General features: G+C 37.0%; 1 protein-coding gene across 6 annotated transcripts in view; it reads right to left on the bottom strand.

Annotated features, from left to right (window-relative positions):
- The window catches only part of RALGAPB (Ral GTPase activating protein non-catalytic subunit beta), a 108,885-nt gene extending 81,465 nt beyond the window's left edge, over window positions 1–27,420 (bottom strand). For 4 of the 6 annotated variants that reach the window (XM_036902295.2, XM_036902297.2, XM_036902298.2 and 1 more), the window contains exons 1-6: window positions 27,159–27,420; window positions 13,018–13,233; window positions 7,199–7,401; window positions 4,034–4,197; window positions 2,259–2,445; window positions 12–143 (exon numbers count right to left, since the gene is read on the bottom strand). In XM_036902295.2, the coding sequence (XP_036758190.2) occupies window positions 12–143; window positions 2,259–2,445; window positions 4,034–4,197; window positions 7,199–7,401; window positions 13,018–13,203 (872 nt within the window). In that variant the 5' untranslated portion in view covers window positions 13,204–13,233; window positions 27,159–27,420. The other 2 variants (XM_057502988.1, XM_036902300.2) reach the window with 2 other exon arrangements.
- Window positions 27,421–27,898: the final 478 nt, after the last annotated feature.

The raw sequence follows: 27,898 nt of genomic DNA, 5'->3' as shown, positions 1-27,898 counted from the left end.
AGTAATAGTACCTTAACATATGTAAAAAGCGAAACCAGGTCTGTGCAACACACTCATTATCCATTTCAGGAGGGATCAGATTGGCATCTTCATCAGGAACTTTAAATGGAGGAAATGAAGGACCATATGTAAAGCGCAGCAATCTGGAAAATAAAGAAATGCACACCACTGAGTTCATTTCTTAACAGAATAAAAATATTGTCAAGTATTAAAATATAAAAAAAATATGGTAAGAGGAAATAGATGAAACATGCATAATATTTCACTGAGGTGAAAAAGATAAATGAAAACCTTTGTTTATAAAATAGAAAAACAAAGATTTCTAGTTTTGTAAAAGATGTTTGAAATTTTAAAAGACAACTGCTTGAAATAACTTATTGTCCATAACTCAACTGTTACATATTTATTTGCTTTATAAGTTATATAATTTATATTATAAATTTATCTAAAGTACTTATATATTCATGTATCATTTAAATTTTATAAATCATGAAATTACTTATAAAATTATAATTTTATAACTTAAATTTCACATTAGAAATTTTAATATTTTACTGTATGTTATGTTTATAATGTAAAATTACAAATTATTAATTCAGTTATAAATTAAAATTTATAAACAATTGCAATGTAAGTACTAAATTATATAATCATACAATATGCAATATTTATATAATTAGTCTAAGAAATTATATTATTATTTAAATTATTTAAAAGATTTCTCCTCCTGCAAACTCCTTCAACACAACTAAGCTGTAATTTACTCATAACAGCTGCTTCATAACTTTAAATGAAGTTTAGAACTTATGGTGTACCTTAAAAGCAATTCAATTGCTTAATAAAATAGTAATTTTCCAAATGTATTAAAATTGTTCAAAGCTCTTTAACTCAATTATTCTACATTTAGAGATTATATCTTAATGAAATAACCAGAATACACACACAGACTATGTGTGAAGCATTCATATCAGCAATATTTTTTTAAGTAAAACACTAGGAACAATATAAATATCAAAACAACAGCAAAATTATTGAATAGATTATAATAGCATTTGTATAATGGAAAAATACAAAGCCATTAAAAATACGTTCTCAAGACCCATTTAAGAACAAAAAAAGGCACGTAGTTAATGTGATAAAAATCAGCTATACCAAGATATAACAGAATCTACAGAATATTCCAAACGTTTATCTTTTAGTTTAAATGATTATAAATATATAAAGTATCACCTACAAATTAATTGTTCCTACCTCCATACTGCCACCCGCCACCATTCACACCTAAATCAAATCAAGTCTCTAGATCTCACTATCATTTGACAAGAAATAAATGGGACAGAGAAACAAGTCAACATCTAGGAAATAGAAAAATCCAGAATATGAAATACTAAGTAAGACAAACCACCCAGTTCTTCAACAGCAACAAAAATGCAAAGAAATAAAAATGAGAGAGCAGGAAACTATAGTGTCAAATAGGCTTAAGGAACCAATCAACCAAATGCAATGTCTTAACCTTGTTTTCTGATTCAATGGAATTAACTGTAAAAAGAGAACAAATTAAGACATTCAAGGGAATTTGAACACTGAACGACTAACTGATATTAAAGAATTGTTAACATTTTTTTAGGTGTGATAATGGTATTACAATTATATTTTTAAAATAACCATCTTTTAGAGTTATTTATTAAAATACATAGGACTGAAATGAAAAAACAAGTTTGAAAAAAATGAAGTCCAACAGTTTACTCATAGAGTAGTGTTGATACTAAATACAAATGATAAAAAAGGTAAAATTATTGTATAAAACATTGCCTACTTTGGTTATAATGTGGCACATTATAGTATGGTCCCATTTCTGCAAAATTATGTATAAACATATAATAGGATTTTTTGTGAACTTAAATTTTCCTGTTATACCTCTCTATATGGTTTGTATTTTTAAAACAATGATCATGAATATTTTAAAAATCAGAGTAAGAGTGGGATTGGGTGGGGAGGAAGAAAGCCCAGATTTGATCTGTTCCCCCAAGATACTTGCTTAATCTGAAAGGTTTTAGATTAGAAAGACACTAGCCAAACTGCTGTATCTGTTTTTTAAAAGTGATTCAATTCTATATCTAAAGTACAATCAGTATTTACAGACACAGGATACAGGCTCTTTACAGTGTATTTCATGAATCCCAGAAAGACAAAGAACTAGGGGAAAGCTGTCTAAGGCCTGACAGCTGAAGGAAGGCAAGTCAATGATGATAACCTACCTTGACGTGAGTGCACAGATGACCTTGCTCCACTGCTCTACCACTGCTGGGTGGTGCCTCCAGTTAGCCACCATCTCCTTGGCTGTTTTCCAGTACGGAGGTGTTGGGAAGCACCGAGTACAAGCTAGTAACCAAACCTCAAAGAGAACACCAATCAACTTCTCTGCTAGATTCTCAGCAATGCCACCTTACCAACAAAAAGAAAACATTCCTTTGGCATACTTTTAAAGTAAATCTTTAATTCACGAATTTGAAAGAATTGGTCAAAAAATTAAAATAACTAATGTTACATTTGACTTCAAATAATAATTTAATAGTATGGACAAAAACTATTCTTAGGAGCTCCTATGAAGGAAATCATGGATTTATCAATCAAGTATCACTTTGAAAGTTTTCAAATAGCCCTGCTTGGTTCTTATCAAAGATCTTTATCTTCCAGCAAGTGGGACAGGAGCACAGAGGGGAGAAGGGAAAGGACAAATGTCTATTATGAATGACTACTACGAGTCAGTTTCTGTTCCAAGTGGTTCATATATATGACCTCACTTAATCCTCACATAATTCTGCAGGATAGGCATTTATACTACCTATTACCAATTATACTCATCTTTTAAGTGAAAAAATGTAAGCTCAGGAAATTTAAGTAGCTTGTCCAAATTCACACAGCAAGTGAAGGAATCAGAACAAATACCCAAGTCTTTTTACCTCCAAACTTTGTTATAAAATGCTTCAGGTGTTTGAATGCCACCCTTCAAGGGAGATAGCATGGAGCAAAAAGGACTGGTGCTGTGCAGCACATAGCCTCAACCAAGAAAACAGAGCTGTTTCTCTGTTCTGAGCCCTGTAACTTAGGGAGAAAAGCAGTGGCTGTACTCTATATAGCTCTAGAAGGCAAACTTAGGACTCATGGGAAAAGTTATAAGGATGCATATTTCAAATGAGCAAAAACAAAGTTACAACAATAGTAAGTCCCAGGAGGGGACCAACTGCCTGCCCTGTGTTGCTGAGAGCTCTGGCATGGCAGTGTGTAGCAAAGAGCCAATGAATCAATGACTGGCCAGCTATTGTCAATACCAGAGAAGATATTCCTAATATGGGGTCCCCTTTAACAATGAAATTCGGTGATTTCCTTTAAATAGTTTCCTGAACACTGTATTTGTATGAAAGCAGAAGCCCTGTGACATGTGTGTTAGTAAAGAGACTAAACAGATGAATAAGGAACAAGGGAACTTGGAATTAGAATATCAACGTATAGCATATATATACTGTGCTGTAACATAAAAAGCAGGGCTTCTAAAATATACTCTCAAGTCTTATAAAATTGGAGGCTTTTAATGGCTAAGTCATGAATGGCATACTTCCAAACAGAACACTTTAAGACTTTATAGGTTTCATTTGCTGAAAAAAATATCCTCTGTAGCTAACAAGTTTTCAGTCTATTTTGATAACTACCTTGTAATCAAGTACATTACCTACAGGCTCTAATTGGTTAGTTGCTTCTTATACAGGTTCTAGCCTAATATATTAAACAAACTACTGTTCTTACCATTATCAAACATGCATAAATTCACTGAGTCCCTCTCTACTATGCAAATCATCACTTAAGGTGAAATAACTTAATATGGGCCTTTGAGGGCCTCCATTCTAAGAATTGTTAACCTTGGTTTGTCAACTGTTATGTGAAAATTTAAATCCCCACTGAATCTACTACTCGTTGAGTTTAAACATGAACTGTATTTGGAGCTCAGAAACAAATTAGAAAAAAGTAAACAAACCTTGAACAGTTGGTGGGGCTAGAAGTATATCATTAATCTGTAGAAGAAACAATAGTAAGACTTCCCAGGTTTCTCGGGCCATGATGGATGACTCACGAGCCAGTTTCTGAATGGCTCTCAGGACCTGTAAGCATAGTCTGATCTGACTGGATCCCTGTTCCTGTCTGAAGAAGACAGATATCACTGATAAGCCTTGAGGAGAGAAAGCAATAGCTTAAGGACAGGTGACTTACGTACACAGCAACCAATGGTCCAGTGACACTCTCTAACAGCATCATTAAGACAGAACTAGTGCACCCTCTTCAGTTTAAAGCCACTTCTGCCATAGTTTGGCAGTCTGGGATCTCAACCCATCACTTGTATGAGAATTAAAAAGCTTCTGGGGGTTGGCAGGAGGGTGAGTACTAGATTGCAAGCCTTTGGATTTTCTAAATCTAAAATGTGCCCGGTACATAATAGGCACTCAATAGGTTTCTACTGAATGAATGAATAAATGGCCACAGCCACCTCTGCTGCTTACACTGAAGCAACATGGCCTTTGTGTTCTTTTTACATTTTTAAAAATACACATTAACAAGAATTCTGAACATGATTTCATAGTGCTGATAGTCCCTTTGAAGCTAATGTCTGCTAGTGAAGGGCCTACAGACCCAGTGGAATATCCTAACAGGTTCCAAAAACTGTTAAGTATGGAGGCAAGTGCCTCATAAATGAGCAACTGCTACGGCTGTTCTAATAAAAAAGGCATCTTAACCTAAGAAGGGGGTTTCAAGGGTTCCCAAGATAACCTAAAACAGTTTTATAACTCTCTTTAGCCTACAGGACCATTTTATCCCCAAGGAAATAAAACAGATCAAAGTATTGGGGCCAGGGTTGAAAAGGAAGATAGAGGTTGAAGTCCCAGCTCTTATCCTCACTTTCCAAACTGGACCACCTGAGAATTTGGGGAATAGGAAGAAACCTGCACATTAAAAACTGGTGAGCTGGCCTCCAGACCTCCTATGTGAAACTCAAAACAAATACCTAATATTACTGAAATAAATCTTGAGAACAATTTTCTATACATTATGACTCATGCCACAAAGAACTGGTAAACCATGTCTAAATCAGAGTTGGGAATCTCAAAGCCTCCTCAAGAAATCCAGAATATGAAGTGAGTGTCCTTTCAACTCCTTTCTGGGCCATGACCCAGAAAAACTCACACTTATTCCGGAGTTGCAAACAAGTAACATTACTAAGTTTTTTCTAAAGAAGTCATTCACCTAGGAAAAGCCAAGAGTCCCCAAGAGCAGGGAGATGTCCCAAGTTCAGCTGGAGATATCTCGCCCATGGGAAGCCATGAGGCTCAAGCTTGTGTCTGTTGCACTGGCTACTTTTAGAAAAGTAAGGAATTATGTAACATCCACAAACCTCATCTAGCCACTTAAGAAGAAGCCCAGAATAAGAAATAAAAACACCACTAGTAGACCTGGTGCTGACATTCTTTCAAGTTAGCAGTAACACTGCAAGTCTCCCAAAGGTAACCTAGGCCTGCCTGCCATTTCCAGGTACCTCCTCAGTAGCAGGAAGGAAACACCTGTTCCTTAGATGGCGTAGCCTCACTCAAAAGGCCTAAATTTAGGAGCAATGTCCAAGTTTTTAAGGCAAAAAGAAACAAGGTAATTGATACTAAAAAATTAACAGAAAGGTCTAAATACCAGATAATCCTCACTCTAACTTGTGATCTTCAGAAAAACTGTTCTAAAACAGAAGCCCATGGGTCAAATTTGGCCTGCTGTTTTTCTAAATAAAGTTTTTTGGAACACACCCATGCTCATTCATTTGCATACTATGGCTTTCTCTACACCAACAGAGATGACTGAGTAGTTGCAATAGACACTGTATGGCCAGCATTTAATCAACACCTAAAGTAATACCAGTACTGCACCAGGCACTGTGCAAGCCCACTATATAGCTCCTCAAGCTGGTTAGATGGGAAAATGAGACATACACATTTTAAAAGATAAGCAATAAAACAGTGAAGAGATACAAGAGTGACATAGAAAGTACCATCAAGTTCAGAGAAGTTGTAATCACCGTGGGCCTGGAAGGTCAGGAAAGACTTCTTTACAAGGCAGAATTTAAGAAGAACAGTAAGAGTGAGATGTGGATAGCTAAGAGAGAGAGTAGAGGAAGGAAATGACAGGGAAGATCTTTAAGGAACCTTAGAGGAATATGTTTATGAGGCTAACCAACCAAGGAGCGGTGCTCATGCAGAATTAGTAGTAGTTAATCTGTTTAGGGAACAGATTACAGCAATTATTTCACTCAAGGTAAGGAGTTAACCTCTTGATTCTATGCAACAGAGTCCTTAACGGAGATTTTTCTTTTTTAAATTCAGATTTTCCTAAGTAATTTTCCTTTTAAATTTAAAAAGCTAAAATTTAGAGTTGATTCAAAGTCCCTCTGAATAAACCAAAAGGTCTAACCAGAACTTTTCCAAAAGGAGACAAGCTTCCTTGCAAAAAAGCTAAAAAATTATTTTTCTTTTAGGAAATCCCCACAAATGGGTAGGGAATTAATGCTTTCTTCTCCATTATTTTCTTTATTCCCAAATTCTTTACAGTGACATATAATTCTTTTCGATTAGGGGGAAAAAACATAGGTACAAGTCAGGTACATATCCTACATTACATGATATTTAAGGACTTTGTCTCAGAAGATGGGAAAAATCAGTTACAAACTGTCAAGATAATCTTTTGGCCTACTATAAATTTGCCCATAGTTTCAAACTGCTTACTTCAATGTCTTCATTCTCTCTTAGGAAAAAATCATTTTAAGGTTGAGGGCTTAAGTTGCCTTTAGCTTAAGTGGAGATGAGAATTATGATAGGCAAAAGTATGTTTTTTTGAATGGAAAGGAAAGGGGTCAATTGTACCTAAAAGCTAGCAGATCTCAGAAGCAAAGCCAAAAGGCTTTAAAATGAATACCACCTGTTAAAAATTCCTAGTAAACATTACATAAGCACATCTCTCCTATCATTCATACTAACACACTCTTTAACTGAACAAGTAATGGAAAGTTACTGTTCAAAGAACAATGAAAACAGCTCCTACAATATAAAGAAGTAACATTTATGAATATTTCGTTATGATCTTAACAGGCCAGTAGATGGACATAGCTTACCTTGGTACAAAAAGATTTTGTAGGTGTTTTAGTATACTTTGAACATATAGATTAGGCTCTTTAATAACCGGCAATGGAATAGAATCTTTCGGCAACACTAAAGCCATAATCCAGTCTGTATATACATCAACACAATATTTTACAGTCTCTCCATCCAATGGAAGAGTCAGTCCATAGCAAATTACTTCCATGGTCCATTTTACCTAAATAAAAGAAAATATACATACAGAATTATCACACATCCCTATCTATATCTCAGTAGGTTGATTTAAAATTTTAACCTCTTTTATTGCCAAAAACTGTCAACTGACAGCATATTCATCTGAACACATTTATCCGATTTATTCCAGAAAATGCACTTTCCATGTATTAAGACATACTGGGACATTTCCTAAGCAAAGATTTAAGAAAAAAATTAATTACTTATTTCTAAAAGGCCTATGTTGGCTTTTACCTTTTATACATTATTACTGTTTGCTCTGTGAAATAAAAAGCAAATATAGGTCACCTTGACTTTCCAGAAATTGGAGGTATAGAAACAGGAAATTTTAGATATTTTTCTCCATTAATCTGCATATGTATCATTTGGAAAATCATATACATAAATTCAATCACATTCCATTTCCAGATTATGCAGTGTTAACAAACAACAGGAAGGAAGATGAACTGCTCAACTCTTACTTTTTGACTATTTTCTCTGCCAAAGAAAATAGTATTTAAAATGGAAAGGTAAGAACATACACAGTTGAGGTGTTTTAGTATACTTTGGGTAAGATCTTAAGAAGGCATTTGGCTGCTCTAAGTGAGTTCTAGCCTCTTTACCCATCTGAATCATATATCCCAGAGGCTAAGAGAACTTGCCTAAGAGACTACTGAACCACTGCCTGTAGTCATGAATGAATAAGGTGTGATGAGAAAGGAAAATAGCCCAATTTGCAAAAGAGATGAAACTAAATTCCAGAAAGTGTAGAATAGAAAGTTTAAGTGAATTCTAGACAGAACTTTGAGACAAATTACTAAGCAGATCATCAGTGAGCACTCATAAAAGGAAACAAGATTGCTAGGAACCAGCCTACTCAAAAAGAATAAGTCATGCTACCAAAACCACACAAAGACACAAAAAAGAAAATAACAGAACAATATCTCTGATAAACATATATTCAAAAATCTTCAACAAAATATTAGCAAACCAAATTAAAAAATACATTAAAAGAATCATACACCACAATTAAGTGGGATTTATTCCAGGGATGCAAGGATGGTTAAACATCCACAAATCAATGTTATACACTACAGTAACAAAATGAATGATAAAAATCATATGATCAATTGATGCAGAAAAAGCATTTAATAAAATGCAGCTGCTATTTATGATTAAAAACTTCCAACAAAGTAGGTATAGCTGGAATATACCTCAATATAACAAAGTCCATATATGACACATACATAGCTAACATCATATTTAATGGTAAAAAGCTAAAAACTTTTCCTTTAAGATCAGGAACAAGACAAGGACACCCACTCTCATCACTTTTATTCAACATAGTATTGGAAGTCCAGGACACAGCAATTAGGCAAGAATAAGAAATAAAAGGCATCTAAATTGGAAAAGAAGTAAAACTATCACTATTTGTAGATTATTTGACACTATATACATAGAAAACCCTAAAAAAAACCACCAAGACTATTAGAACTAATAAATGAATTCAGCTGTTACAGGATACAAAATTAACATACAGAAATTGGTGCCATTTCTACACATTAATAAACGAGCTATCAGAGAAATTAAGAAAACAATCCCACTTACAACTGCATCAAAAAGGATAAAAACAAAAAGTCTAACCAAGGAGGTGAAAGACATGTACTCTGAAAACTATATTACACTGATAAAAGAAACTTAAGACAGATTTCTTCACACAAACCAATGGTAAGATACACCATGCTCATGGATTGGAAGAAATAATACTATTACAATGTCCATACTACCCAAAGCAATCTACAGATTCAGTGCAATATCCTCAAAACACCAAAGGCATTTTTCACAGAACTAGAACAAATAATCCTAAAATTTGGTGGAACCACAAGATCCTGAATAGCCAAAGCAATCTTGAGAAAGAAGAACTAAGCTGGAGCATCACAGCCCTGATTTCAAACTACGTGACAATCTATAGTGATTAAAATGGTATGATTTGGCATGAAAACACACGTAGATCAATGGGATAGAACAGAGAACCCAGGAACAAACCAAGAATATATGGTCAATTAATCTATGATAAGAGAGGCAAGAATATACAATGGGGAAAAGGCAGTCCCTTCGATAAATGGTGTTAGGAAAACTGGACAGCTACATGCAGAAGAATGAGAATGGACCACTATATTACACTATATACACAAATAAATTCAAAATGGATTAAGGATGTGAATTTAAGACCTGAAACTACAAATCTCCTAGAAGACAACATAGGAGTAAGTTCTCTGACACCAGTCTTAGCAATAATTTTTTGGCCTAGTCTCCTCAAGCAAGGGTAACAAAAGCTAAAATAAACAAGTGGGACTACACCAAACTAAAAAAGCACAGAGGAGATCAACAAAATAAAAAGGCAACCTACTGAATGGTAGAGGATATCTGCAGATCATACATTTGATAATGGGCTAATATCCAAAAAACATAAAGAATTTATATAACTTAACATCAAAAAACCAAATGCCTGATTAAAAAATGGGCACAGGTCTTGAATAGACATTATTTCAAAGACATACAGATAGCCAACAGGTACATTAAAAGATGCTCAATGTCATAAATCATCAGGGAAATGCAATCAAAACCACAATAAGATCACCATAAGACAAAAAATTGGCTATTATCAAAAAGACAAAAAAAAACAAGTGTCAGAAGGATGTGAAGATAAGGAAACCCTCTTACACTGTTGGTGGGAATGTAAACTGGTACAGCCACTATAGAAACCAGTATGGAGGTTCCTCAAAAAATTAAAAATAGAACTACAATATGATCCAGCAATTCCAACTTCTGGGTATTTATCTAAAGAAAACAAAAACACCAATTCAATGAAATATATGCACCCCTATATTCACTACAGCATTATTTACAATGACCAAGCTATGGAAGAAACCTAAGTGTGTATCAATAGATGAATGGGTAGAAAAGATGTAAATATATATCGTGGAATATTACTGAGTCATAAAAAGGAATAAAACCTTGCCATTTGTGACAACATGGATGGACCAAAGGGTATTAGGCTAAGTAAAATAAATTGGAGAAATACAAATACCATATGATTTCACTTATATTTGGAATCTATAAAAACAAACATAAACAAAACAAAACAGAAACAGATTCATAGATACAGGAAACAAACTACTGGTTACCAGGGGGGTAGGTGTTGAGGAGTGGGCAGTGAAATAGGTGAAGGGAATTAAGAAGTACATACTCCAAGTTATAAAATAATAAGTCATGAAGATAATGAGCAGCATAGAGAATATAGTCAATAATACTGTAATAACTTTGTATGGTGATAGACGGTGACTAGACATCATAGGGATCTATTTGTAATGTATAAAAAATCAAATCACTATGACTTACACCTGAAACTAACAGGATATTATATGTTAATTATACTTCAATCAAAAAAAAAGAACAAGTCATGCCAGATGAGCTTCATTCTTTACTAGTAAGGTAACTATAAAGGCAGCTGACAATTCTATAATCCTGGCATTTTTACAAAGCACTTTCACAAGTATTACCTAACCATCAAAATAACACTCTATGAGAGGGTAAACTATCCTCACTTTATAGTAAGAAAACTGAAGCTTAGCAAGTTAGGCAATTTGGCCCAACTCACTGGTTTGGAAATGGATAGTGGAGCTGAAAACTGGAACCCTAGACTTCCCACTAGAAATCTGAAGCTATCTTTACCATACCTTTAACAGCCTTCTCTAGCAAAGGGGATCTGGCATTTAGCAAGAAATTTGGTCAGATACAGAATGTCCTTGTGAATAAGATGACATACAGCCCAGAGGACGACAGATTTGCTGGATTTATAACAAGTGGAAACACCCAATGAGAGAATAACAGTGGATTAATGTACCAAGATCATTTTGGAAGGTGCCCAGTGTGATGACAAAAGCTCTGCTACAATTTTAACTTGGAAAAAAAGGGGAAAACAAATTATATGCTGCCCATTTCTAGATATCACAAAGCTAAGAAGGAAAGCTAACTTGATATAAATTTAGGATTCAAAAAAGAATTCTACAGCTTAAAACTAAAGCTGAATCTAAGAAGATAAATACATGTATTGAAATTTTTAAGCTCAAAAACAACTCCAAAAACTAAGAATAGAAAATATGTAATGGCAACAACACGATATAATGTAACATAGTATCATATTAATATATACACCACAGCAATAAATGTTAAAGAAGACTATGACAACACAGTGAAGCTATGACAAATTTTGGAGGGTGGCAGGGATTTAGCCATGCAAGAGATAGGATTATAAAATGTTACAAGTCCCTAATCATCAGATGAAAGACAGAAGAAGGTATCTTTGGTGATATCTTCACACACTAGTTTAATTACGTAATTCTAGAAGACACTGGATTCAAGGACTACTCTCTCATATCGTGTTAAGAGTGGGAAAGGAGAATAAACAAGGGCTGTACCAGAACATGTCTATCTACTCACATGCCATCTCTTCCCAAGGAGAAGGCAGCAAGAAATTATAGACACACCAAGAGGAGAAGGTGCCAGGGCAAGTACTGGTCCTCAGTGATGTCTCAGACAGGGTACTCTGAAGAAAGAAAAACGCTCCGCAAACCAAGGGGCTTTACCTTTCAGCAACACATGGTCTACAGAGAGTAAAAAAACTGCCTCTAAATCTATAAGGTTTATAGTCTTACACCTAGACTAGTTTAGTTTCATATCTAGACTAAGTCTAATCTCTCCTTCATGAAAAATCAAAAGTAAGGGGAAAAAAGGGGGCCTGAGAAATAGGTTAAGGCCTGAAGGTTGTATGAACTTCCTCAAGCATAGCGAACAAAGTTCTAATCCTGTATTTTAGTCAGAACTCCCAATAGCAAGGCCCTGTATCACTTCATTCTCAGAGCCCCTTTGTGATTCCCCATTGACAACCTCCAGCCCAGTACCCTGAGTCCCACAACAGGAACAAGCTCCCCAAGAACACTTTATCTTTATGATATACAGTCTTATAAAGGTTTCACATGAGCAACATTGTGGTTTCAATATTCACCCATACTATCAAGTCCCCCCCACCCCATTGCAATCACTGTCCATCAGCGTAGTAAGATGCTACAGTCATTACTTGTCTTCTCTGTTCTGCAGCACTCTTAACTCTGGAAGTCAGCTAAAAGTAGGCAGGGATGGAGACACAGGAGAACTTCAAGTTCAGCATGTATGTGTAGTCTGAAAACTTAACTCAAGATAGGCTTTTAGTCAGAGGCCATCTAGAGATAGCAAGGAACACCTTCCAAACATACTCTGAGTAGAAATCTGAAGACTAAGCCTAGAGCTTAGAGGGAAAGGCCTGACACTCAAGTCTGTCTTGACACACAGCTCAAATGAAGAATTAGGTCTGGCTAGTAGGAAGTCCCAGCAGCATAATGGTACAACTGTTTAATTATAACCTCCCACAAACTCCGGGCCCCAATCCTCAACCCAAATAAGGCATAAATTGAGAAGTCACACTACACTGGGCAGAAATCCATCAAAAAGACATAATTAAGTAAATTCTTCAGTAACAAAATTGTATTTTTCATATAGTAGAATAAAAAGAAATACTTACTTCTTTGTCAGTTTTTAATAAACTCTCACTACCAGTCACTGAAGGGGTACCTAAAGCCAGCCCAAGAGGATGGACCACTGCATTTGCCACCTCTCGCCCAACACTCTCTGGATAGCTATGCAGCACACTGGTGTGGCCCTGATCATTCTGAATCACCAAATGCAGTGACCTCCACTCAGAGTACATCGTGCCACTAAAGGACTATCCAAATGGCACCTGAAAAGATAAAAGAGAAATTACTGTCAAATTACACTGTTGCAAATTAATAAAAATGAGTAAAACACATATACACATATTTACCCTATATGGCAAGATAAAGGACTTGCAAACATGCTGTCAACAAGACTGAGAAAAAAAACACATCTAAATGTTTTGAGAATGTCCAAAAATAGCTTCATGGTGACATCAGGTAGGAAGGCAGACTCGGGGAAGCAGCTATCTGAGCAACTCCCCAAAAAGAGCCCTCAGAAGCCTGCAGTGGAGCTGGAATAGACGGCCATTGTGCAGTGTTAAAATGACAAAATGATCAGATTTGACACACTCACAGCATAAGAGAATCTTTCCCATTCTATGCTCCAGGACAGAAAAAGAAAGAATGGAGTACTCTAAGTAAGAAAGGAAGACAAAGGAAAGAATTTACTCTAAGATCTAGATTTTTCAATCAACAATTTCTGAGCACCTATTACATGCTAGAAACATACCCCTGCAATTTCCCACCAGTGTCCTCAAATCAGACATAAAATTCTCTGAGAATACTTCATTCCCTCAGCAGTGGCATACAAACTCCCAGTAACAGAAAACCTGGAAGTCACCATGTTTACCAGATAAAGTATTAACAGCTGCCACCTACTGACAATTTACTACATGCTACTCATGCAAGCATCAAAATTCTATTAATATTAAGTAACATTATCTCTATTTCACAGATGAAAAAACTGAGGCATAGAAAGGTTTGCTTCTTACCTGAGGCTTCAGAGCTATAATGTGGTACAGCTAGGTTTGAACCCACATCTTTGGGGCTCCAGGGACAATGTTTTTCACCATGGCATGTACTGCCTCCCTCTTTCCTATACATTCTCCATGGTATGTACTGCTTCTCCCAATGTTGTATATTCTTCATGAAATGCTATCTAAGTCTACCAAACAAGAAATTGTAGCCACAGAAAACGTATGTATGAATGCAATGTAAGTATGACAATCATAAATGCCATACTCATAAAGAGAACTGAGGGTGGTTTTTTACTTTTTTACTTGTTTTCTACTTGTGAAATGTTTGCCCAGCCAGCAGAGTTTAAGCAAAATACATAGATGTACTTAATCTTAAAAAAGTTCTATCCCTTAAGCTAATTTTTCTTCAAACTGGGAAAAGACTAGCATTGTTTAACTTTATATTAGAAAACCTATTTCAGCTCAACAAACATCAGCATCTTTCAAGAGGGTTTTAGCATTTGATAATCCTAGTGGGCCTACAGAATGAAGATCAATCTCCTCAGCATGAAAGTCAAAGTCATTCACAGACTGGTCCCAAACTACCTTTCTCTCTTTCCCATGCAGGGGAACCTACCACCTTCCTTCCCACTTCTGCACACCCCCTCAATCCTACCCAATCTTCTCAGCTTCTTTTAGAATCTAATGGACTCTGGGCCCAGGTACCTTTCAGTGCCCCTATGAGGTCTAATGTCCTCCTCCTCTGGATCAAGAGGCCCTGAAAATGGGAAGGCAAGAGGGATGGACCAGAATCTAACAAGGAACTTACAATTTGAAGGAAGGGTGGATGCGGCTATTTAAACTGCCTCTGTTTCTTCAGGATTTATAAGGAATTTCCCCAAGGATACCTTGGTGCCCCCCTACCCCTGCAAAATAAGCACTCTAAAAAACAGAAGGGGAAAAGGGGAAGCTCTGATAGGGAGCCACCTCCATGAGATGACATCTTATTCCTACCCCACACATTTTTTTCTCACTTTCTTTTATTAACACACATATATACATATAGTGCATATATATATACACACATACATACACTATATATATTACATAACTGCCTAAGATATCATACTTTAGGGGTTTTTTGTTCTAGTGTGCTTTCTTATCTTTTTCACTTTTTGTTTGGCTTCATTCCATCTCCTTAGACAAGATAACCCATATCAACAACCTAACATTTCCTCTCATATTTGTTCCACACTATTTAAAATAATTTACATACTTGCATAAAAAGAGAGTATACTTTTCTATATATTGCTTTTTCTCATTCAGTATTACCTCATGAATATCCTTCTAACTAATAACAGATTCTTTTTAATGGCTGTAAAATATTCCACGGCATGGTTGTAATATAATAACCACATTGTGGTTATTCAACTAGTCTCATGTTATGCATTTATTTCATTTCCCATTTTTTTGTCACCAGGAAATAACACAAAAAACCATGCTTGTTCATATACTCTTAAGCAGCGGCCTTTTAATTTCTACAGAACAAGTCCCCAAGGAGTGAAACTTTTGGACTGAAGGGTACATATATTTCTAATGTTAATAATTAATGTCTTGCCATACTGCTTCCCAAAAAAGCTATAATAACTCACGTTTACATTAGGAATGGATGAGAGCCCTTCCCTCCTCTCATTCCCCATCTCCTGCCAGGAATGAGCTTGCTTCCTTTCTCTTTCTTTCTTTGCTAATTTGGAAGGTATGGAGTGAAATTTCATTGTTCTAGCCAAGTATTTACCTTTATTTTATAGCTTCTAGTTTTTAGTCTGCTTAGGTGGTTTCTCCCTCCATCCCCTTCTATCAGCATTTTTCAAACTGTGGGTCATAGAATACATGTAATGGGCAATACTTATGTTTTTAATTATATGAAATAGCATATACAATAAAAGCAGCACACATAGTAAAAGTAAGCAATGTCCGAAGGCATCCGACAGCATAGGAGGATATATTCATACATGACTCCTCTGACAAGGGGTTAACATCCAAAATATACATAGAACTCATACACCTCAACACCCAAAAAATAAATAACCTGATTAAAAAATGGGAGGAGGACCTGAACAGACACTTCTACAAAGAAGAAATACAAATGACCAACAGGCACAGGAAAAGATGCTCCACATCACTAATCACCAGAAAAATGCAAATTAAAACCACAATGAGATATCACCTCACACTAGTTGGAAAGGCCACTATCCAAAAGCCAAGAAACAACAAATGTTGATGAGGATGTAGAGAAATAGGAGTCCTCCTACACTGTTGGTGGGAATGTAAATTGGTGCAACTGCTGTGGAAAGCAATATGGAGGTTCCTCAAAAAACTAAAAATAGTAATACCATTTGATCCAGTAATTTCACTCCTAGGAATTTACCCAAAGAAAACAAAATCCCTGATTTGAAAAGATATATGTACCCCTATGTTTAATTGTCACACTATTTGCAATAGTCAAGATATGGAAGCAACCTAAGTGTCCATCAATAGATGAATGGATAAAGAAGACGTGGTACATAAACACAATGGAACACTATTCATTCATAAAAAGAAAAGAAATCCTTCCATTTGCAACAACATGGATGGACCTAAAGGGTATTATGCTCACTGAAATAAGCTAGGTGGAGAAAGACAAATACCATATGATTTCCCTTACTTGTAGAATATAAAAACAAAGCAAAACAGAAGGAACAAAATAGCAGTAGACTCATAGACACTGAGAAGTGACTAGGGGTTTCCAAGGTGAAGAGGTTGGGGGGGTGATAAAGGGCACAATAATTCACAATCACAATATAAGTTGATCACAGGGACTGTTGTACCACAATGATGTATGTTTGAAATCAACATAAGATTGTATATTAATGAAACTTTAATAAATAAATAAATAGGAAAAAAAAGGTAAGCAATGTCCTATGAAATTTGTTTCACTTTTTAAATAGGCACATGTTCTGGGTCACAATGTAAAATACATTATACATCTAGGTCCAAAAGTCTGAAAACGTAACCTTAAACTGTGTATGTAGTCTCCTAGATTGCCACACAAAATAATTAACTGTTCACACTTGTTTTATGTTCATATGGAATTTACTTATATAGTAAAAAAGGTCCAATTTTATTTTCTTCTAGATGTCATGTGTAAGCAGCACCTATAAAAAGTACATTCTTTTCCACTGAATTGAAATATCAACTTTGTCATATATTAAATTCTCATTAATAAAGGAATTTATTCATTAATGTGTTTAACTATTTGTCTATTCCTATGCCAATGCCATAATGACTTAAATTCAGAGGCTTTATATAATATTTTCTTATCTTGAAAGTCCCCTCCACCTCTATTATTCTTTTCAAAGTTTTTTGGCTATTCTCAGACCACTATATTATATATGCATTCTTTCATATAAAATTTAAGATTATTTTATCCAGTGAAAGAAGAAAAAAAACCTTGCTAGAATTCTAATTGAAATTGCTTATCCCAAGGAAAAAAAACCCAAGAAACAAAAGGGAAGGCAGTGGAAATCACAATCTTCAAACAATGTATTCCACTCTTTTCTCTCATATGTATATATCTATACTCTTTTCTCTCATGTGTACATACAATTATATACCTTAATAAAATTTTAAACATATTGAAAAAAAAAAGAAATTGCTTATTCCATCTTCCCAGCCTTATCTTCTGCCACTTTCCTACTCCCCCATACCCCAAGCTGTGGCCACAAAGAACTGGTGATCGTTCAAACCAACAAGTTCTCACACCCTACATTACTGCTCATGCTACCCCCACTGACTGAACTGCCTTTCCTCATCTTGATTCACCTAATGAAGCACTAATCCTTCAAGGCACAGCACAGATGTCCTCTCTTTGATAAATATTTTGACTCCTCAAATCACCCCTCCTCCTCAGCTTTGAGTGCCTGTTACAACCTATATGTATTGAGCTTCACGTTAGCTTATATGTTAGCTGTATGTATAAAAGAATCTTCACCACAATCTTTCTTGAGTGGAAACCTCACTTCCTGAATCTTTAGTAGTTCCTGGCACACAAAGATACTTAGTAAATGTTTCAGAATGTCAAGGTTTACCAATAGGAAAAAGAAAGATGTCAGAGGGTGTTCACTCTATTCCATTGAAATGTGTTCATAATTTTGCATGCCATATACAAATAAAAAATGAAAAATGTCCATTTATTTTAAACCAATTATTAGTTTTTTTAAAAAGTAGTTGGATGGCTTCCAAATAGTTAAGGAATATTTAATTATTATTTAGTATCCATTCCAGATTAACACATTTTTAGAGGGGAAAAAAAATGTTTCAAGGTTTAAAAAAAAAAAAGACAAGCTAGATCTCAAAATCTATTGCACACATAACAACCATCTAGGGTCCCAGGCTCTATCCCTTGAAACTGCAATTCTGTAGATCAGGGTTGCTGCCTGGGAACTTGCATTCTTTTTTTAAAGAAACAGCTGCTATTCCTCTCAATTGTCAAGACAGGGGTATCATTCTTTAAAAAACGCTATGAAAGACCAATCAAAACAGGTTTAATATCTCTTGAATTCTTAAAAACTTTAAGAAAATGTTAAATGTAAGAAATTTAATTTTAATCCTTTAAATGTACTGTTTAAATGATTAAATGCAAGAAAATGAAATAAATTCTTTCAAGAAACATGTAAAGCAGAAAGGTATAGAAAGAGACGATGAAAAAGTTGAACTAAAATATTGAAATGTACATAATAGAAAAAACATGCTAAAATTTAATGAAATACACAGACAAAAGCACATTAAGACAAAGATGTGTTATAATTATAGGCAAATTAAATAAAACAATGAAGAGAAAATAAACACTGGAAACAAACATGAAATAAAAAACCCCAAATTAAGCAACTAAGGTATCATTTTGTACCTATTGAACTAGCAAAATGTGATCAAAACTCAATTCCGATTAGGAGATAAAGCCAATAGGACACCTTCAAGGATTTGGGACAATGGTTTTCCATAGAAAAGAAGTGCCCCCTACAGGGGTATTTTGGAAATAGTAAGTGAACTTTTGGTTAGCACATGATTGGGGTGTGCTATTGGTGTTGATGGGCAGCGTCAGAAAATCTAGACATCCTGCAGTGCAGGAGGTAGTCTTGCGCAGTACAAAATTATGATACTTTTCACACGACTGTCAAACATCCGCCTAAGCCTAAAAACTGAACTCCATTTTACATATAAATACAAAATATTTTGTGCTATTTTAAAGTACACTGAAATTCCTGGTAGTACAGTTAATCTTGTAAACTGAGGAGAGACTGAACCTTTCTATGTTTAGAACCTTGCCATATCAATAACTGTTCACCATTTCAGAAAAATCACATCACAAAAGGGCATGCCACTTGTGGTATCCGAGTTGCTAATACCGCACAATGCTTCAGGAACACAATCACAAGAACTACATATGTATGTATTTAGTCCTTCTTTCAAAATGTCAAATATATAAGAAAAGACAGTCTTTTCAATAAATGGTGCTGGGAAAATTAGATAGTCATATGTAAAATAATGAAACCTGGCCCCATCCTACACACCTCACAAAAATTAACTTGAAATGTATTAAAAATTTAAATTAAGATCTGAAAACATGAAATTCCTAAAAGAAAACATAGAAAAAAGCTCTTTGACACGGGTCTTGGTAATAATTTTTTGGAAATAACACCTAAAGCACAAGCAACAAAACAACAAACAAGTGGGACTACATCAAACTAAAAACCTACACAGCGGAAGAAACCATCAACAAAGTGAAAAGACAACCTACAGAATAGAAAAAAGTAATTTGCAAACCATATATCTGATGAGGAGTTAATATCTGAAATATATAAAGAACTCATACAACTCAATAGCAAACAATCCCATTAAAAAAGAAGCAAAGGACCTGAATAGACATTTTTCCAAAGAAGGTATACTAATGGCCAACAGATATATGGAAAGATGCTCAATATCACTGGTCATTAGGGAAATGCAAATTAAAACCATAATGAGATATCAACTCATGCCTGTTAGAATGACCATTAAAAAAACAAAAACAAAGAACAAATGCTGGCATGGATGTGGAGAAAAGGGAAACCTTGTACACTGTTGGTGGGAATGTAATTGGTACAACCACTATGGAGAATACTATGGTGGTTCCTCAGAAAATTAAAAATAGAACTACCATGATCCAGCAATTCCATTTCTGGGAAAACATCCAAAGGAAACCAAAAAAAAGATATCTGCACCCCCACACCCCCATGTTTATATAGCAGCATTAAATACAATAGCCAGGATATGGAAACAACTTAAGTGACCATCAGCTGATGAGTGGATAAAGAAGTTATAGTACATACACACACACACAATGGAGTATTATTAAGCCATTAAAAAAAAAAAAAAAAAAGAGATCCTACCATTTGCAACAACATGGATGGACTCTGAAGGCATTATGCTAAGTAAAATAAGTCAGCCAGAAGGCCAAACATCCCACTTATGTGGAATCTTCAAAAAAAAAACAAAACAAACAAACCCACCAAACACAGAGAAAAAGAGATCAGATTTATGGATACCAAAGGTGGGGTAGGGAAAGGAAGACTTGGAGGAAGGTGGTCAAAAGGTAGAAATTAGCAGTTATAAGATAAATGAAGTAATAGAATATAATGTACAACATGACGACCATAGTTAACACTGCTATGTGATAATCAGGAAAGTTGACAGTACATCCTACAAGTTCTCATCACAAGGAGAAATAATTTTTTCTTTTCATTGTATCTAGATGAGATGATGAATGTTAAGTAAAGCTACTGTGGTAATCATTTCATAATACATGTTATGTCAAACCATCATGTTGGATACCTTAAACTTATACAGTGATGTGTATCAATTATTTCTCAATAGAACTGGAAAAAAAAATCTCAATGTAAAGAAAACTGCCATATTACTGTCTTCTCAGCTTAAGGTTGACATAAGCATCACACTATTTTGTTATGTCCCCTAGTATAGCTATGCCTAAGCATTTTTATTAAAGTGCTAATTTTACTGGAAGGGTAGTAAATTTTTATTAGTTTCATGGACTTTTAAAAATGTCTGTGTTGGTAGATTACATATTATCTGCTAACTTCAGGATAACAAAGTGGTCATAGCAAATACTAGATATGAGAAGGTTGAAAACCCCCAGTCTAGGAACCAAACACATAATATACATAGTGAAGAGGGGAGGGGAGGGGCTGTGGCAAACTAGAGAATACAGGCTCTCTTTAAAGGGCATAGCCATTGCTCGGCCCTAGCTATTACCTTAACGGAATATAAAGCCAGTGTTGCCAGATAATCCAATTTTCAAGAGACACAGAAAATTCAGACATTTTTATGAAGTCTCCTACTCAAAATGTTGGCACCTAATTCAAATTCACACACACACACACACACAATGGGCGCCAAATAACTCATCTGTGGATCAGTTTATGCTTCTAGTCAAAGACAAAGGCATATGCTAGTTTTGGAAACTGAATCAGCACAATTCTTGTGGAAGCTGAGGGAAATGTGCACTACAGATGAGCTACCACTATCCTGGAAGTCACTCCAGCTCACCTCAGCTCCAGAGACTGGGCTTATAACAACCCAGCTGTGGAAGTCTTGTAACTTCATTTTGTTTTATTTTTGTTGCTTTTAGGGGGGGGAAAAAAGATGAAGACGGAGTGTAGGGTGACAGACTCAGCAGGGTGAGTTCTATCAGGCCCAGTTTTGTCAGTGACCAGCCTACTCTTTAGCACACAGACGTAATAACCTCCTCTTGCTATTGTAGCTCAGGCTATCCAAAGCAGCAAATCCAGAGATCTCAGAAAGATCATTACTTTCAGGAAGTGTAAGTTCAGAGGACAAAAGGGTATTATTTGAAAGGATAATAGGGGAAGATCGAGGAAGACTACAATGTATGGAACATATGAACTAGGTATTGAAGGAAGGGTACAATTTTAAGAGAGATAAGAAACTTAAGTGGATTAAGTGTGAGGGTAAGAAGTGACAGGTAGAAGGGAAAAAAAATGTAAGAGGAAGGACTCTTGCTTTAAGTAGCAAAAGCACCAGAAGCTAAAAATCCAGAGTAGCAGAAAAGAAAGGTATTATGTAAACGATGGTACAGCTTCAAATAGATCTTTAATTAATTTAGTAAAAACTGGGGACAGGGAATGAAAGCCTATCATAGAAATAATACAACAGGAAACTAAATTGCTATTAAAGAAATTTGATGGCACTGTCCCAGAGAGGCTGAAGAGACAACAGAACAGCAAACTCTAGTGTGGCTAATATATTGAGGAGGGGGACATTGGGAAGAATGGAGACAAGGCAGGGAGGGTTAGGAAACCGCAGTGAGCTATGAAGACATAAATGAAGTCAGATGATTAAGAGCTCCGACTGCTATGTTAAGGATCCTATGAGTCTTCTCCCCAGAGAGGCTCTGTTGGCTACCAACTGGAGCTGCTAGCCAAGAAGTCTCCACTTTGAATGCTCCAAAAGTAAATATGATAGGAGGGATGGGAAGATGATGACAGTGCTCTCCTGCAGATCACTTAATTTCTCCCCAACTCTACATGTGCCCATTTTCTAGTTAATCTCTCTGGAAGTTTCTATTATCAGGTGACTGTGTGTTGGGTAACAGCTTATGCTTGCAGGTACTACCACAGAGTAACATGAAGGTTGGGTCTAATTGACAAATTACCAAAATGAGCAATACAGTGGTAGACACACTAAGACCACAGCCTAACATTAATTACATTAACTGATCCAACCAATATTTATTACCTTCCTTCTATACACCAAGCACAGAGAATATAATAGTGAATATTTTCCCTATTTCCAAGGAGTTTCAAATCTCATTACAATTTTTTAAAACTTCATAAAGTAAACCCAGACATCAGTTACTTCATTAAACAAACATTTATTAAACACCTACTATGTGTCAGGTATTATCCTAGGTACGCTGATGTAAAGAGGGCAGACACAATGGCTACCTAAGAGGTCTCATAGCAAGGGACAAGAGAAGTCCCAGACAACACCACAGTACAATAGTATTCAATATACTTGATGTGATGCATTATGAAGGCAACACCATACAACAGAAAGACGACTGGAGATCCTGTTTGATGATAATGTACTTTTGTATAATTGATCACTTTCAAAGAGTCTTCACATGTTCCTTCATTTTATTCCAATAACAAGCCTAGAAAGTTAAGTAAGACAAATGTCACTAGCCACTACTTGAGGAAACAAAGTAAAGCTTTGACTTGCTCAGCGTCCCATCAAGTAACAGTAGCCAGGACAAGAAACTCCACCTCTTGCCTCGAAGTCCATTGCTCTTGCCTTTTGTTCTGACTCCATACCTCACCATAAGACCTTGGACAAGTCACTTGGCATTTCTTTGTCATAGTTTCCTCATCTGTAAAACAGGGAGAATACTCGCAGTACCTAGCAAAAGTGACTTGGGAGAAAGCAAATAAAGCAACACAAGTCAACATACTTTGAGATGTACCAATGCAAGGTACACATTATCAGGCATGCCTTGTTTTCATTAGGAAAAATAGGGCACAGGGTGCCAAAACATTGAGTAAATAAATGAACTGTGTAGATTTTAAGGTATATAGTATGTTCAAGGTCATCTACACAACTTTATGATGAAAAAAGGTAAAAGGACCATATAGTTTTTTTTTCTGTTGTAGTCCTACTGACTCTACGAGGCAAATATCAATCAATCAAGTTTGGCTAGAAAGGAATGTATTCACCTATGCACCAGATGCTGTTAGGGATCCAATCAAACACCTGAATTACAAGACAGACAGACAGGTTGTGCCTATGTTCCCCTCTAAGAGTGCGAACAGGTAGTTTTTGCTAGTCTATCAAAAAATATACATATGAATACCCTGCCTCCTGCCCCACCCCCCAGCACCCCCATTGTTCTCATCTTTTATGCCTCAGATCTGCTGTCTGGCACAGTAGCCATATCCACATGTAACTACTTAAATTTAGAGACTCAGTTCCTTATTATACTAGTTATATTTCAAGTGCTCAACAGTCACATGTGGCTAGTGGTTACTGTATTGGACAACACAGATATAGAACAATTCCATCACTGAGGAAAATTCCATTTGACAGATCTTAGGTACTATACTTTCATGATTATTACAACCCTGATTAGACTACAGACTCCTTGAGGATAAGGCACTGTCCTCTTGGTATCCCTAGCTTATACAGCAAAGTACATGTCACACACCAAGCATTCACAATACATCTAATTGAGTATCTCAAACCTAGCAAACTCTACTCTGTCACTTCCCCAACCCCAAAACACACACACACACACAACAAAGATATCCTCTCACATGGGGGAATGGGAGCAGAAGGGGATACTGAGTCTTGAGGAAGGAAGCCTGCTTTCTAAAAGGCTTACATGTGCTAGAAGCCAACCACGTAGTCTTGGGTGAGTAACTTTCTTCACCTGTAAAATCTTGGAATTACACTACTTGTACCTTAATTCTAAAACTTCAAACATCTTGCACCCATGGAAGTTACGCATCCTATCTTTACACATGTCAGGGAACACACCTGCTAACACTGACAGTTATCTCAAATTAAACGGAATCCATTTCTAGGTCTCAGGCTATCATGATTAGAGTCGCTTTTGGTCTTTAACTGAGCTCATGGAATTCTTCACCTTTACTATGGAGATCAACCACAGACTTAAACCTTAGGCTTAAAGACTGAGTTTCTTCCATGTGCTGAGGCCAGAACTGATACTATGTCCATATATGATCGACAAGTTTCTTGAGTATCTGAATTTCACATCAATTGTCTCATCAGTTTCTATGTTAGCCTTAACCTAAAATTTGGGAAAACAGCAAAGCCAAAGCAAGAAAATCTTCCTATAACAATCCTTATGCTGTAAATAATGTCACATATGAAATATATATTTTTTATTCAGTCCACATACTTCACCATGTTAACTACTATAAAAAAATCTTTACTGTTCAAAAACCTCTTCATAATGACCTTCACACACATACTCAACACGTTTTTATAAGACTTACATGGTTCTAAACCCAGCCAAGAACAAATACTACCTGGATTATTGGCCTGCCTGCCTTTAAAACTTGTAAATATGTTGGGCAATAGTAGTTCAGGCACTCTGCAATATATATATATATACACACACTAAGTTTATCTATTCCTCTGACATCGAGGTCTTAATATTCATTAAGTACTTCTTATGTCATCTCTCCTAGTAAACAGGATGTACTCTTACCAATAGCAATTCCATCTACTAGTATTTACCACATACCAACAAGGCAATAACATTTATTGGATAACAACTAAACATTATTTTGGACAGAAAGGTGGGACACATATGCAAAGGCCTAAGGGCAATAAAAAATATTCCCACTACAGAACTGACTGTATCTCACTGTGGTAAAATCAGACATCAAAAAAAAAAAAATCAACCTATGTTGAGTATACATAGTCCCAAATATTGCTCTGCCAGTGGTAAGAATGCAATGCATTTGTTCAACTGCTGGATGAATACATTACTGAACCTAACTAGGATATTTCTAAGCAAAAAGAACAAAACTCTACAGGCTCAGAACTACCAAACACCTTTTGCAAAAATGGAAATAGAGAAGGATCTGCTTACAGCTTAAAGCCTATGTAACAGGGACTCAAATATCCATTCACTGAAACCTTTTTGAGTCTCTCAAAGCACTGGGAGGAATATGGAGATGCAGAAAATGTGGTTCAAGTTGCTCATAATCTATTAGAAGAGAAAAAAATACAACACAGAAAAACAACTGGTGAACTCCACTATGATGATGCTAAAGAAGAGACAGGAATGACCCAAGGTGGTTGGGAGTCACAGAGGCATCTTGAAGGGATTGTTGGGGAGTTATACAGCCGAGACCAGAAGAAAAGGATATGTGCATGTGATTAAGAGACTGCAAAAGTTGTGCACTTGGCTGGCGTGGGGATAAAGTATGGTGGATAGTCTAGGCAGAGGAACAGCAAATGCAAAGAAGACCCAAAGGTTAGAGTCATTACATTCATGAACACTAATATATTCAGAAATTCTAAACTCAAGTTTTGTATGAGATGTAGATGCTTTAAGAGGTCCAGCTGACTCAAAAATCCTGCAGAGAAAGTTACCTCTCATCTCCCAACAGACTTTCACAAGGTGTAATAGCCAGGGGGCCTAACGAAAAGATCTTTGTGGGTCGACTTGCATTTTTAACAATCTCCCAGGCGATTCTCCTGCACGCTTAAAACTGAACACTGGTATGTCTTTTGAGATACAGAATCACCTACTGTAGCAGTTCCCAAACTTTGCTGCACACTGGAATCATACAGGGCTCTTTAAAATAAAGACTGACGTCTGGCTTCCACACCCCTACCCCTAAACATTGTGATCTACTTGTTCTGGGTGTGCTACCTGGGCATCAGGATATCTTTAAAAACTGCTCAAGGTGATTTTAAGGTGCAGCAAAGTTGGAGAGCCACTGACCTAATTTTTAAGAACTTACATCTTGAGTCAGTCTGCCTAGGTTCAAATTACCAGCTATGTGACCTTGAGCAAGTAAGTCACCTAACCATTCAGGTCTCAGTTGCCTTGTCAGTAAAATGGGGATAACAATCCTACCTTACAGGGTTGATGTCAAGCTAGATGTGGTGAACGTAATAGCCTGGCACAATGCCTGGAGTATAGGGAGCACTTAACAAGGGTTGGCTGTTTATTCTCATTACCTCTTCCTCACCTGAGTATCCCTGTACAATTAGGCAGCATAGTCCCCACAGGGCAGCAGCAATTCAACCAACCTTTCTGCCGGACCAAATTCTTCGGCGGAGTTCTCCAGCTCCGCTCCAGGCCCGCCCCCGCCCCCAGGTTGCCAGAAAAGTCCGTCGCCCGGCAGGGGCAGCTCCCAAGGGCTAGACCGGGTTTGAACAGACCCGACCGAAGCCGCCGCTCCGGGCCAAGCTCCCCCCGACCCAAAGAAAACGCAGAGACTTGCTTCCGAAGGCAGGGCCCTGGGAGCGCACGGGGCAGAGAAACGAGGTTGGGCCGTTCCGGGATCGCCCGGAGGGAAGGAAAGGGGAGGGTCCGGCCGCGACGGGAAGGGCCACCCGGTTACCTGAGGCGACGGGCGGGGCCCGCATCGCTGGGGCGGGCGCCGCCGCCGCCGCCGCCGGCCGCACTCGGCCTTCCGCCTCACGCCACTCGTGCCATAGGGTAGGCGCTTTAGCTGCCTTGCGGCTGTCCTCAGGCGGTCAGTCCGTCCACTTCTCAGCGACTCTCGGAGAGCGCCCAGGGACGACGAAGGTAGGTCGGGCCGGCCGGCTAGGCTCTGCTCAGGCAACTTCCGACTGCCAGGGACGGCAGCGTCAAATAGCTCCCCGAGCCGACTGGGCCATTGCGCGTGCGCAGCGCGCCTGATCAGCGACTTCTGCAAGTCTGAAACGGCTGCATCAAATAATTCCCGAGACACGGAGCCGGAAGCTGCGCGTGCGCAGCTATCCCAGCTCGCCGCGCGGGGCACATTCCCTCCTCCTCCCTCCTTTTCCGGATCAAGAGGAGGGAGGAGGAGGGAAGTGAAAGTTGCGTCTACACTATCGCTTTACGGCGGAAGAGGCGTTCCACTTGCGTCCCTAGGAATCAACCCAGTTTCTACCTGGTTTCGATGCAGACGGAGTAAGGGGCTTCTCTGTAAGATTCTGGCTCCCACCCAGGTCTAGGAATTTCTCACATCCCACCATTACAGCACACTTCCTTTGAAATGTTGCCCCTACTGCCCTCTTATTACCTGGGCATAGTATTAGTTACGAGCAATGACTGCCCAATTGCAGATCAGGTGTAAGTTACAAAAATGAATGA

Source organism: Manis pentadactyla, chromosome 5 (assembly GCF_030020395.1).
Source record: "Manis pentadactyla isolate mManPen7 chromosome 5, mManPen7.hap1, whole genome shotgun sequence".
Classification (NCBI taxonomy): Eukaryota; Metazoa; Chordata; class Mammalia; order Pholidota; family Manidae; genus Manis; species Manis pentadactyla.
The sequence above is the reverse complement of the archived record's forward strand: the minus strand, read 5'-3'. Positions and strand labels throughout refer to the sequence as shown.